The 14,912-nt window shown below is 42.4% G+C and overlaps 1 protein-coding gene across 1 annotated transcript in view; it reads left to right on the forward strand.

Moving 5' to 3' along the window:
- Window positions 1-14,912, forward strand: part of ptprr (protein tyrosine phosphatase receptor type R) — a 261,788-nt gene that overhangs the window by 170,852 nt on the left and 76,024 nt on the right. The window contains exon 6 of the mRNA XM_039759911.1: window positions 13,311-13,558. Coding sequence (XP_039615845.1) covers window positions 13,311-13,558 — 248 coding nt within the window. The remainder of the gene's footprint in view (window positions 1-13,310; window positions 13,559-14,912) is intronic.

Below are 14,912 nucleotides of genomic sequence, written 5' to 3' on the forward strand. Positions count from 1 at the left end.
GTTGGAGCCACTTGCCCCCTCGCCTATTGCACGTACAGGGTCCAGTCCTGCAACAAACAGAAAGACGGGGGCAGAGCCGCTGCCTGGACACCCTTCCCTGGCGTCCCCTTGTGCCACGCACCCCTTCCGTGGGTTCTGTGTCCCTCCTGTCGATGTAACAGACGGGACCACCTTCAGTCCTTTCCTCCCCGCTGACTTTGCGGGTTCCCTCTGCCCCTGCAGAGGGCGGCCAGCACTCAGACGTGTGCACCCAGCACCACGTCCCTTCCTGTCGGGGGAACCAACATTCACCCTTCAATTCCTTCTGTCACTCTGGGACGCCCTGACGGTCTGAGTCTCCTTATCGTATAAAAAGAGACTCCTTCCCGTCTGCGTCCCTGTAGAGCGGCGTGAGACTGCCGCCGACTCAGGGAAGAGGGCGCTAGGACCTGGGGCACTCAACAGCCCATGTCCTGCCAGCCCTCTCACTGTCTCTCCCCTCATCGCACGCACAGTCCCCTGCGCCGCATCCACTGTCGGAGGTCTGCTTACTTGATGCTGATCGTTGGTATCACAGCCAATTTCGGCAGACCCTCCTTCATGCTGTATGGGGACGGCTGTACTCACCTTCCCCGCCGTACACCTCCGGCTGAAGAATCCAGCATCCCGCCGTCTAATCGCCATCAACAGCTCTTCGATTGACGCGACCGCCTTCATCTCCAGTATCCGCAATTCTCCCCAGAGGGCACGTAGCACCTGCGACAAACACTGCTTCATGGGCTGAAGGCATGCCTCCAGCTCCGACAGAGCAGCCGGCAAAGACAGGAAGTTAACCGACGCGGAGCTTACCTGTCCGTCAGCCCCAGACGCCAGCAATTTCCTGTGGGCCTCTTCCTCCAGGCCAACCCGGGTCTGCCGTCGGCACGTGATGGACATTCCTTCTTCCCGCCTCTCTCCAGTCATGGGCGGGCACACAAGACACACCATCCAATCGCGTGCCTGTCATGAGGAGGGACTTTCGGTCTGCGGCCATTTTGGCTCCCCTCCTGCGGCGGTGACATGCTCGCTGGCGGTCTTGCTGTTGCCAGTGCCTCTTGAGCTGCAGCGGCTCCTTCTCCGCAGCTCCCGCAGCTGCTGCCGCGCTATCGAAGCCCCGCAGACCAGCATGCATCCGCCACTGACACGGATCCGGGCAGCTCCTGCCTGAAAGATAGAAAACACGCCTTGGGGGCTGGCTGCTGATAGGCAGGGAACTCACCTCCCAGTTCCCATCTAACCGAGGAGACGTCCTCGGCGTGGCCTCTCTAGACGTAATGCCGGCCCGGGCACCTCCTGTAACGGCGCACTTATAGGAGCCCGCTGCACTCATGTCATGCATGTCGTCAACTCAAGACAGGGGAAAATGGCTCTCCTGCGGTACCTTTCTTCCACAGGGTGTGCACACCGCTCCCGCAGCACGTGGGTGGGTTCTCCTGCTGCGCCGGGCCGTCCACAACAAGATTTTTCAAAACAGGTCCTCGTCTTGCACCAGACGGAGCATCCTGCCGACTACGCCAGATGTGAACGTCACCCGGGCACAGACAGGAGGACATGTTGTTTACACCCACAAACAAAGTCCAAAAGTGCATACAAACCCCAAGTCCCCAAAGTCCTGGCCAACACACAATGCCTCCACTCTTCAGGCCGCCTCCACTCTCCTCTGCTTAGTCCTTCTTCCACCCGACTCCAGCCTCGAATGAAGGGAGGCGGCCCCTTTTATCCTCATGCAGATGTGCTTCAGGTGGTCCCTAGCAATCACCTGCTGACACGCCCCTGTGTGGCGGAAGTGCCGGCTGTACTCCCGGAAGTATTTCGGGTGTCCCTGCTTCTCTTCCCCCCCAGCACTTCCTGGTGTGATGGAAGTACTGAGGTCCAGGGTTCCCAAGGCATTGGGGCACCCCCTGGCGGTGACCACGGGCCCCTAGAGGGTTGGGCTTCCATGCCCTCGACCCGTGGCCCCCTAAGCAACCAGGGTGGCGGCCCCTACGTGATCCAAGGCGGGAGGATGCCCTCTTCCGGTCCTTTATGGCGTCCCGGCCGGGTCGTCGCCCCTGGCACCTCTGACAACAGTCATTCCACATCAGACTCCTTGTAGGAGGGTGAGTGCAGTAAAAAATAATTTTCCTGTACCTCTCTATTAATTTGGAAATGGAGATGGCATTTAATCTTATTTTTCAAAACTAACACATTACGTTTCCCAATAATATTTTACAAGAATATTTTCATCAATTGTACATATACAACACCATAAATCGGTACTTTAAAACATATGTGTATTAGTGTAACTATGATGGAGTTACCCAAAGATTATTTGAAAACACCCCAGGAAGTGATAAATGAAGAATTGGAACAAGATGTCAGACAGGCCGGAGTCAAAACCTGGAAGGCAAGCATACCAAGCAACAAAGTAAAGAGGGAAACCAAAAGGAAGAGTCTCTGAAACGAAGCCAGGGTTAGAACTCTCAAAGAAAACTTTCACTACTTCAGTTTTACAAGATAAACTAAATGAGAGAATTGCAACAGAAACCAAGGGATTACCTCATATGCGATAGCTACCAAATTTATATCAACACATCATCGATGCAAAGGTCGCAATTACAAGATGATTCAAGATGGCATCACATAAAGTAAGAAGAATAAGATGGTGACAGAAAACAAATGCTAGCACTGACTTCTCCATATCAGAAAAATTAATGAAGATTACAGAAAATCCATACTACCTTCAAAACTGCTTAAAAATAATTAAAATGAAACCAGAACTATAACACATATCATAATATGTATGTAATGTAACCTTTAACACAAATCCCTCAATAAAGTTTAAGCATTTAACTGGCAGTGTTGTGCTGAGATGAGCTTTTTCTCCAGTATTAAAGACTTGGCATCTTAAACTCCTTTCCTGTCCACTCTACTTCATCTTTGCCTGACTGGTGCTGACCTTCCTGCAGGACACAGAAACACTAATGCATTGTTTGAACTTGAACTTGAGTGTTTCTCCTTTGCTGTTATGTATACTTTACCCATTTGCTCTGTAGAATTTTTCAGAACCTTAGAACCCTCAGCTCAGGTGAGCAGTTGGATCAAAAAGACCAACATCACCAACTCCTTAGCCTTTCCTGCTCCTTTGTTCTTTGCCCATCTTCCTTCTTTTTTTTTTTACAATCTACCAAATTTGTATTTATAAACAACTTGTTATTTCATGAACATAATAGGATAAAAAAATAAAGATATCCATGGATGGTTTAAGGTGTGCAGTTCTACTTTGCTTTTGTTAAATTATACAATTCTAGCTTTTTGGCCCAAACATCTTAAGCTGACCTCAGCTTTAAAGAGTTTTAAAATCTTAAATTTCCATTTTTGTACATTTCTACATTTATGCATTATGACGAGCCTATTGATGTAATTATTTTTGTTTTGGACACTATATTCTTTATCTCAGGCATGGTTATCTTGGCAGTTTGGGCTACCATTTAGTTAATGTCAGTAATGTCACGTGATGCCCAGAAACAGTATATTGTGACATAATCACACAGCGGACATTTAAAATTTTGGCTTTAAAGATTGTGTATTACTTATGTGGTGCTAGTTTTTGTGGTGAAACCTTTCTAAGATTTCCAACTTTGGAGTTTTGGCCTCTTCATTTCAGGATCAATGGGCCAAGAAAATACCTAGGAAGGGAAAAACAGGTTTTTGAATTTTAAAGAAACAAGGCATAAATAATTAATTTAATAGGAATTGAGAAATGAATCACAGTTAGAGAACAAGTGAAAGTTTGTAACCAAGAATGAGTCACTAAGTAAAAAAAATATCAAAGTGATAAATCTTCTTACTGGAGATGAAAAATATACTAAAATAAATTCCATTCAGTCTTAGATGACCTGGAAGTGCACAGAGGTGACCATTGCACAAAGACAACACACAGGCACATGCGCCCCATTGGCAACCATACTAATAAAACCGTAAGCACAGCATGGTGATTCCCTATATCAAACAAAATGGTGTCAAAGTAAGATGTGTCAATATACAGTACAAATCACCTTAAGCACTATTTTATAATTTTTTTAATATAGAATCAGATTCAGCTTTAATCAAAACCTTAAAGGCAAAAAGGTGCATAAAAACACCAGAAAAAATTTAAGAAGGGACCAAACCTTAACACCAGGAAGTCATAAAAGATCAAAAAACACCAAAATCAAAGTTCGTTCAAACAAAGTCCTGACTCACAAAATGGTTTCTCCACTCTTACCAGCACCATGACAATTTTTGTTTTGGAATCCAAAATTTTGGACAACAGGAGTAGTATGCTGCAATCTTAAACGCCCCGTGGGCGATTATATCATGATTCACTAAAGACAGGCATCATGTGGTAGCAATAATACAGCATTAAGCAATATAATAGTCAAAAAAAAAATAACTAAAATAACATTAAAGAAATAACACACTAAAGTAAAAACAAAGAGAACTGCAAAATAAATGTAGAAATCTACACAAATGTGAACTTATGTTATTTAAACACCAAACATTATTATAAACTGAGATGCAGTAAAAGCGATATGAAAATATGTGAAAGTGAATTACATATACCTAATTTTAAAAACATGTTTTTCATATTTCATTAGCTGTGTATGAATGTTGTAGCTGTCGCATACAAGCCTGAATTATTTTTCAAACAATAATGAAATCAAAATGTCCTTACACATCTGAATCCACTGAGGGTGGATTGGTAACTATCTGACATTTCCCAGCAGCTACTTTTGTCTCTGTTGACATCAAGCAGTGAGCTTCTGTAATAATGGTGAGTGTATCAGGTCAAATTTTCATGTGCCTTTCCTATTGGTAGGGCATTCATGTCCCTCTGTACCCCATGGGCACTGTTAGAAGCTGGGCATTCCTTCCAGCATCAACTAAAACTTGGCAAATGTGCTGCCTGAGGAAGGAGAGAAATACAAAGCCTTACAGAAAACAACAATTCAGTTTTATTGTAAATGAAATTGTTTTAGATAAGACCCATCCCACATTTTTTACATTTCAGATTTCGGCCGAACCCACACCCTACAGACACATTTCTTGCATGTAATTGTTGGGTACCCAATCAAATTCAGGCCTATCTTTTGGGGAAATGGGAGGGAAACCAGAGACTTTGGAGGACAACTGACAAAGACATGGAGAAGTTTCAGGTCAAGTCATTCAGGTCTGGTTGGGAAGCATGCACTGGTACAGTGTGTTGCCATACCCACCACATGATGATACAGCTCGAGGTCCAGGTTGGCAACCCCCCCATGCAGACACGCAGTCCTGTTCCACCCTTGGGAAATGCCCCTCTATCTGACACAGCCAGGGATTATGTGGACATCTCCTTGACCTGGTCCAGCCACTTTGGTCCTCAATAATGATCCTGTGAGCTGGATCACCCTCAGGGAATTGTGCCACATGGCCATAGTGCTGTAACTGACACTCCCTCACAATGCAAGTAATGTGCTTCATTCAGGACTCCGTGAGCAACTGCTCATTCGACACAAAGTCAAACCAACGGTACCCAAGGATTTTCTGGAGAGACACAGTACCAAAGGAGTCCAGTCCTCGTCTCAGGTTACTGGATAGCGTCCATGTCTTGCAACCATATAGCAAAACAAGAAGCACAAGGACTCTAAAGACTTGCACCTTCGTCCTTTTGCATAGATATCGGGAGCACCACACACTCCTTCGTCCCGCCTCTCATGGACACTATCCGGAAACCTGAGACGAAGACTGGACTCCTTTGGTACTGTCTCTCCAGTCTCTCCAGAAAATCCTTGGGTACCGTTGGTTTGACTTTGTGTCGAATGAGCAGTTGCTCACGGAGTCCTGAATGAAGCACCACACACATGCTCTCCCAATCTGTCTATTGACATTCATAGGAAGAGTCACTGCCGTGGTAAGTAAACGTCTCTAGGAGGTTGACATTCTCTACGTGGACAGACACACTGCTGATGGTTATGCCTTAGAGGTCAGTAAAGGCCTGGATTTTGTTTTATATTCAGGACACTCGCAAGCCCAGATACTCAGACTCCTCGCTCAGTCACTTGAGAGCTCCTGATCAGAGCCTCCATTGATTGCATTAAGATCATAGCATTGTCGGCAAAGTCAAGATCAGTGAATCTTTCTTCACCAACAGATGCCCCACAGCTGCTCGACCCCACAACCCTACCCAACACCCAATCCATGCACGCATTGAACAGAAAAGGAGCAAGAAATGGTTAATAATGAGTGTCATGTCTCAGCCAGGGATGGAGTTTTAGTTCATGTTTTACGTTTATTTTTTGTGCATTCTTGTTTCTCTTATTTATGTTGATTATGTGCATCATTCATTATTTCTGATTTTTCCTATGTGTATAAGTTGCCTTTGTCATGTGTGATGTGTTTTGTGGATGGTCCAACAAGAGGAGGGGCCACCTGCCAATCACCACCAGGAACTGCCCTTCACCCTATAAATCCAGGGGGTTGTCTACAGTTCCTGGTGGCTCGTTTCAAATGCATTTACGACTGGTGAGTTCTTGTGGTTTTTGTGAATTCAATGTGCTTTGTGGTTACTGGATTTTTGACATTTTGTTCTGCATTTCAACTATTCTTAGAATTTTGTATTGGGACTTTTGGTTGTAGTGGATTACCTTATTGTTTGAATTTATGTTGTTTAACTGCCCCTTCCTCACTCTTACCCCCAGTTCTCTCTTACTCTCCCATTCCAGATTGATCCTGACTTTTCTTCCACCCATGAGCAACTTTCTGACCTAAAATATCTTTCAGGTTTAAGCTCAGCTAAGCCCTGATGAGTAGATGATTTTAAGCACCTATCACAGAATCACTGCTATGCAAGGCTCAGAATCACTTCTAGCAGTGAGGACACGTAACTTTTTCCATAACACCACTAGATAATACATTCAAATAGGGGACATTGACGTCCCTGCTCCCCAAAACTCAACTTAGCCTCCAAGGTAGATGATCTGCAACCTATCTGCCATCTTGGGCCGCTGGGCCTCTCTCTCTCTCTCTCTCTCAGGAGGTCAGCCATTCATAGCATGTGATTGGTTGCCTGCCCTCTAGTATCCTGAAGGAAGATTTCCCTCTTTCTTCCAATTTGTGACAATCTTTCTAAAGTTGATTCTGGCACGATGGTAAGCCTGATTTGCAGTCGCCAAACAATTTTCTGACTTGGCCTAAATTTCACCTCCTCCAGCCCCTGTTTCACATGCAGCATGAGAGGGGTTGTGTTGACCAGTTGCAACTTATAATTGGGCTGTCATACGATGAAAAGAATTAGTCATGTCTGAAATTTTACTCAGCTGTCTTGTATTGTGAACAGTCTCATGTGCCCGTTTTCTAATGTTGTCATCACTTTTCCCAAAATTCATTGTGCGGTGACCGTAGTAAGTGTGCGATTGAGCGCAATAATAACAGACATGGTGCAGAGTAAATACATTATGTGGACAGAGAGCGTACAAAGGTCTGGAAGCAAAACTCATTGGGCACTGTTGTTGTCATGCTCATTTCCACCTTTTTGATTTCAAAAAGCTATCATATAGCAACACACAATCTGCTAAATGTTTCTTAGGAAACATTTACTGGAAAACCCCAAAATAAACACACAACCATAAATTGCACAGATTGTAAACCTCCAATTCTCTCTGTGAAATAGAAAGACCGTATTGTCTGTGCCTCAGTTACCTACATATTCAGTTAAGCCTTTTTCTTTCTTCGTACTTTCAGATTGCAGTACAGCAAGAGCTATCTCTTTTCTGTGTTGAAATTTTATTGTTTTATTACAAGGGTAAAGTATTATTGCAAAATGTCCATAGGGAAAACTGTGTGTTGTGGCCATGTACACATATAGTCTGATCACCCACGTCATGACATGTCAATCGGACCAGACGTTTTTGTGCAGTCTGAGCGTCTTTATAACTGGCGACTCTGTCGTGCAGTGTGAGTACAGTTTTACAGTTTACAATTTATTTATTTTTGTATAGCCCAAAATCACACATTAAGTGCCGCAATGGGCTTTAACAGGCCCTGCCTCTTGACAGCCCCCCAGCCTTGACTCTCTGAGAAGACAAGGAAAAACTCCCAAAAAACCTTGTAGCGAAAAAAATGGAAGAAACCTTGGGAAAGGCAATTCAAAGAGAGACCCCTTTCCAGGTAGGTAGGGTGTGCAGTGGGTGTCAAAACAAGGGGATCAATACAATACAATACACAGAACAGAACAAATCCTCAATACAGCATAAAAATACAAATTTTAGAAGTACGGAGCAGAATTTAACAGTAGATGATATCATATAATAAGATTTGGATATTTTTAGAGTCCTGGAGACCTCATCCATCAAGCTGCCTCCCCCATTTGGCCATTCCACGGCTAAAACAGTGCTGGGCCAGCCAATCCGATGAAGGACCCCTCTTTCCCACGATTCCTGCGATCCTCCATCAGGGATGACTTTACCTTAGGCAGGCAAAACAACTTGGCAGGTGGACTGTAGCACCAAGTGCCACATTTGAGCACCGAGAAGAGAAAAAGAATAGGTGAGGGTTAGTATTTAATTATAACTATCATGTTACTTATGTTTTAGTGCTAATGACTAACAACAGAGATGCAGTCTGTACAGTTAATCAGCAGCTCTAGTCAGGGTATGCTAAACTGAAGTAGTGAGTCTTCAGCCGGGATTTAAAGGCTGAGATTGAAGGGGTATCTCTTATAGAAGCAGAAAGACCATTCCACAGTTTAGGGGCCCTGTAACTAAAAGCTTGACCTCTCATTGTTATTTTATTAATCCTTGGAATCCTAAGTAGACCGGCATCTTGAGATCTTAATGTGCGCTCAGGTTTGTGAGTCATGATAAGTTCAGAGTACTGGATGTGATGTATTGAGCTTTGCATTTAATAAGATGGGTGGGGATAAAGGTGTGGATTATTAACTTCATTTGAAGAAAGGAAAAAAATGTGTATAGAAACAAATATTACAAAAGCTTTTTTTCCATGTAATGATGGAATTGAAAATGAACATTATGGAGTTTTGTACATGTTTATTTGACTGAATAATCTTCTTCTTTTGGCTACTCTCATTAGGGGTTGCCACAGCGGATCATCTTCTTCCATATCTTTCTGTCTCCTGCATCTTGTTCTGTCACACCCATCACCTGCATGTCCTCTCTCATCATATCCATAAACCTCCTCTTAGGCCTTCCTCTTTTCCTCTTCTCTGGCAGCTCTATCTTTAGCATCCTTCTCCCAATATACCCAGCATCTCTCCTCTGCACATGTCCAAACCAACACAATCTCCCCTCTCTGACTTTGTCTCCCAGCTGTCCAACTTGAGCTGACTCTCTAATGTACTCATTTCTAATCCTATCCATCATCGTCACGCCCAGTGCAAATCTTTGCATCTTTAACTCTGCCACCTCCAGCTCTGTCTCCTATTTTTTGCTCAGTGCCCCCATCCTGACTATCTTGTAGATAGGGGGATTGTTTGTAATATCTCAAATGGTAATTTGAATTTATATCTAGAGTAGGAAGTGTATACTAAGGAAGTAGTGATGGACTAATGTGTTTATTAACTGTTCATTTTTGTGAAGTTGTCTGTTATACTGATACGTAACTTTATTGACCACAATAATGTTTATTTTAAAAATAAAAGTGAAATTCCCTTCACTCTAACCCACCAAAAATAATGTGATTACCAGTGAGATATTTGAAAAGCTACGGATCATGCCAACCTAAGCCGTCAGGCTCAGGCTCTTGTTTCTAATATTTTTCTGAATTTTCTTTAGTCACTAAACATTAATTACATTTTGTTTTAGGGGTTTTGGAGGTCAAGGAATTTTGTGGTTATGTCTAGTTTGGTGCTTGATGCATTTTTAACAATGCTAATAATTAGTAGCATTCTCCTGTGATGCCATATTTTTTATGTGCTTCCTCCATTTTGAAAGGTTTTTGTGGATGGTTGCTATGCTGTTGCTAGGCAAGGTGAATCGGACATTTGTGGCACAAAACATATCTGGGTGAAACGTAAAAGGTTGTGTCATGCACTCCCTGGTCGTCTTTGATCGAATTCAGCCCAAACCTTAAAACTTTAATTCCTTTGTTATTCTGAAATAGTTTTGGTTAATGAATGCCAACCATGCTTTGTGACTTTGATTTAAGATTATTAATTTGGCTCTGGTTACCTATGTATTTATTGGTTTTTGAATTCCTGCCCTCCTTACTTGACTAAGATTTTTCAGCTTCCTGGCTATGACCCAACTCTTGATGCTTTGGTTACAATTCTTCTTCAGATTATCTTTCTAGCTAAATTCTGCTGCTGTCCAGTGCAGTCAGGACAGGTGCCGCTTATGCCCCTTTGTCAACAAACCAATCCAGTGCATACCAAACAGATAGATGTTGGTATTTTTTTCTTATATTGCTACACTTTGGAAACCTACAACTAGAAAATATGTAAATGCTCTTTATCAGAGGTGGCAGCTTATCTCACCTTATCTCATCTGTTCTTAATGTAACCTGAATACAACAGGTTAGGCAGTGAGACCCCCTAGTGACGATGAAGTTTGACTGGTAAGCTTGTAGCTTTACTGCCTGTGTGACGATGAGTGGTTCATGTCATCTTTAACTGCCCACTCACTTCAAAATGGTGAATATTGTCAGCAAACTTGTATTCACTCTAGAGTGTTGTTATGAGGTGAGAAATCACATTAGTCATTTTGTTGCTGTGGTCTTTGAGCCTAATTGCTTTATACAGACATGATGATGTTAAACAGCAATACAAAAGTAACAGGGCTTCTTCTTCCCAGAAAGGCAGTAGTTTTAGATTCCGGTAAGCCAGTTTTTCATTATTTGTGTAGGGGAGCCTCTATGTTACTGAGAAGTCAGGTATGTCTCCTCATTGACTTGGCCACAGAGTCCGTTTCTTTGCTTGCCACCCATCCATTTCTTAATTAAGCAAGCCAATTCCTGACACTTGTGTAGTAAAATTAGCATAGGATTCTTCAAAAATTTAACAGACAACCTTTAGCATTCCCTCCATCATTACAGAACTTCTGAAAAAAAATAACTGTCCTAAAATTATGCACTGGTTACTGTGCCTTGTGAAACTTGAAGATTTCCCTTAGGAGAGGCCTAACAATATTTTGACCATGTTCAGGAAAAAGAAATCTTGGTGCTCCCATAAATGGACACAAGCAAACATCAGACGCATCACTATGACATCTCCCTTCATCTCTGTTTAATTTGGCCAACATTTCAAACAAAAAGGTAAGAGAGTGTGATGCTTTTCAAAGAGCACATTCTTGGGGTACATAAAATCCCTGATAGATACAAGTATATGATTGGTCATTTGACAAGAAAACTCTTGAGATGATACAAAATTCATATGAAGTGAGGACCCCTAGTACAGGGTGGGGGCATAAAGGTCTCCCACATTTTGAAAGGGTATAACAAAAATGAATGAATATATATATATATATATATATATATATATATATATATATATATATATATATATATATATATATATATATATATATATATATATATATATGAAGGTTAGGATGGTGTTGGTCGTAAACTTTTATTTATTATGAGGATGTCCTTCTTCTTAAGTTTGCATATGCTGGGCTCATGTCCAAATGTCTGTTAATGGCGTTTTCGTTTGATAGCCAAGATTCAGCCAGCTCTCTAGCACTTTTACTACTGGCCTTAAATCTTACTTGTACATTATCCCAGTTAAATGTATTTGTGTGTGTATAAATCAGTGATTATTAGTCCTTCCTTCTGATGCCGTTTTGATGCTCCTGTATACGTGTTCTTTTCGCAAATCTTTTTGACGTTTGATCTATGTATACCGCTGGGCAAGAACTGCATGGAATGCTATAAACTGTGTTTCGTGTCTCTGCTGCCGATTTCTTGTTTTTGGCATTTAAAAGGACAGTGCACAGGTTGTTCATAGGTTTGTGTGCTATTCTGATGCCTGATTTGGACAGGATACGTGCTGCACCTTCTGACACTCCGTGATGATGAAGTAATGTGTGCCAGGTGGGATGGGAGGTCAGATTGCAGTCGACTGTTTGCTGGGTATGCTGGAAATCTTGGCTATCAAATGAAAACGCCATTGACAAGCATTTGGACATGAACACAGCATATGCAAACTTAAGAAGAAGAACATCCTCATAATAAATAAAACTTTATGACCAACACCCTCCTAACCCCACCTCATTACTCCCCCTGCAAACACTCACCTACCCCCTTTTGTAAGGATGCAGTTTTAAACCGGCATGCAGAATCCTCCTCAAACTCCGACTTGATATCCCCAGTGCCATGGTATGCTTACGAGCAGAACGCCTTTGCAGCTACTGAATGGAAGCTCTTACTGCTTCCATATTTTCTGGCATTCTAATGGTATTTAGTCTTCGGGGACCCAGTTGCCCGAAGGTTAGCAATCCATGGCAAAATCATTTTCCGATCTGGTACAGATGCATTTCGACTGAGTGCCAAGTGTGTACGGAACTCTCTGTGTGTCGCTATCACAGATTGGTTGTGTGGCAGTAGGAGGCGCTAGTGGTCCCTTGAACCTTCAGGTACAACTCCAGACACCAGGTAAAAGTCCAAGACTTTTTATTATTATTCTTCAGAGTGCACCAAGCACCTTCCACACTACTCATACACCAATAACAAAACACAATATCCACTCCTCCTCGCCCAGACACTTTGCTCCTCTCCCACCCAGCACAGCTCAGTGTCTGGACTGAGCCACAGTCCTTTTATAGGCCCTGACCCGGAGGTATTTCTGTCCCATCAGTCCACAGTTCCTTATTCCTTCCGGGTCAGGACAATTAGTCCTTTACATTTCTTCCTGTCACGTGACCGTGACCGTGACGTACTCCCGGGTCATACGGCATCACAGAGCCTATATTAAATAAATAATGTTGCACACTAGCAGCTCTGCTGAGAGCTGATATAAAGCAGATTTATAGGGGAGGACCCTAAAGAATGTCATTATAAGACCTCTCACAGTGACCACAAAATGATTAGAATTTACAAGAGTATTTAAATATAACACTAATATAATCAAATCTGAAGTAAACGTGTGAACGGTAGGAGTGAAAATCTACCATTACACAGAAGGACGTGTTACTACTGTGTGTCACTTGCATTCTTTGCTCAGTAACATTCAGATGTAATGTGGCATCTCCATCCCTGTTACTTTAACTAATTTGATAAGTTTAATTTACAATATATCTCTTCATATCTAATTTTATTTGTTCCTGTTTCCGCTGTAGGTCCTGTACAGACTCAAAGAGAAAATTGAGTTTCCTGAGCGGCAGTTTAAGGAGCAAAACCGAGAAATCCACTTGGCACCCATCCCTATCCAGACCAAAAAGGCAGAAGTAAAGCTAGCCAACAGCATGGTACAGCCCGAACCTACGGCCAGAGAAGACACCCTGTGCCAGTCCGTGCCCGACATCAAGCCCTGTCTGTCTGCCAGCCCATCGCCATTCAGAATGAAGCCTGCCGGTCTGCAGGAAAGGTGAGCTTCAACTGGACTGAACTGTGAGGTATACGGTCAGTAAACATATGATACTTTGGTAGACTGAAAGGGCAGATGTTAAAACTGATGCCAGAAATACATGAAATATTATAAATAACAAGCAATGTGGCCCTCTATTGGTGAGGTTATTACATTGTAAACCACACTGATATAGGGTCAACCCCAGCTTTGAATTTTGAGTCACTCCATCTACTGCAGTTCATGTGGAAGAGGAACAGAAATAGCTTTGTTGTACCTGTAGGACATCTAGGGTAGTGAAAAGACATTAAATGCACTTTGCACAAGGTCAAAGGTTAAATCCCTGTCACAGACTCCCTGTGTGACTCACACATTAAATCAGTTTAGATTGGTGTCAAATACAGAAAAGTGCTTTACAGAAACAACTTTGGCCTTTAGCACTACCTGTTCTGAGCCACTTCTGTCTTTACTTTGTGTTAATTCACTAAATCTTTTTTCCCATTCAATTCATTTGGTCACTTGCAATGTGGCAGGTTATATATCATTTATAATAGCAGACATGAAACCGGGGCATCCAAAGATTATAAAATATGTCACTAAGTGTAAATATGTACTCAGTTCTCCAGAGGAAGCTCTATGTTGTAGGCCACAGTTATAATGAGTGTTAATATCAGCAGCACTGGATCATCACAGGAGCTTGGAGAGGAAGTGAGCGGAAGGTATTTGTCATGAAAAGGTTTACAAGCCTACAAATGTGACCCTGATTTTGGGAGACAAATATTAATGTTTACCCACACCCAGGAGAAAAATGTGCAGTATGCAGGCTCACAGTGTAATGGCTCAAGGTAAAAAGAAAAATTATTGCCGGGTAACTTTTGCTGAGTCAAATGCTCTACAATGGAGGGTGCGGTTTCAAACATTACTGTACAACAACAACATTTATTTATATAGCACATTTTCATACAAGTAATGTAGCTCAAAGTGGGAAGTAATAGTAGTAGCGTGTTGGTAGCATTTGGGAAAGTCCTGGTGAAAACTGATTTTGGTCAGATGCATTAATGTCAATGCAGACAGTAAAATTATGTGAAATAAGTTTGAATAAGAGGTCAAAAAGTGCACTTTAAAGTAAGATTAAAGTTAATAAAACATGAAAATGATTATATTATATTATATTATATTATACCAGTAGCGGTGCACTGCACGAATACACTTGATTTGAGCGTTCACAGTTTCTCTGTACGTTTATCATTTGTTTGCTCAGAGGTTGATGCGCTTGCTGCTTCCTGAGCAGCTCTTCTCCTCTCCGCCTTAGTGGCCCACTCCTTCTCTTCTTACATCGGCATCTTATCGCGTTAAAACTGATTAAGTCAGTGTT

This window comes from Polypterus senegalus, chromosome 8, assembly GCF_016835505.1.
Source record: "Polypterus senegalus isolate Bchr_013 chromosome 8, ASM1683550v1, whole genome shotgun sequence".
NCBI lineage: Eukaryota > Metazoa > Chordata > Cladistia > Polypteriformes > Polypteridae > Polypterus > Polypterus senegalus.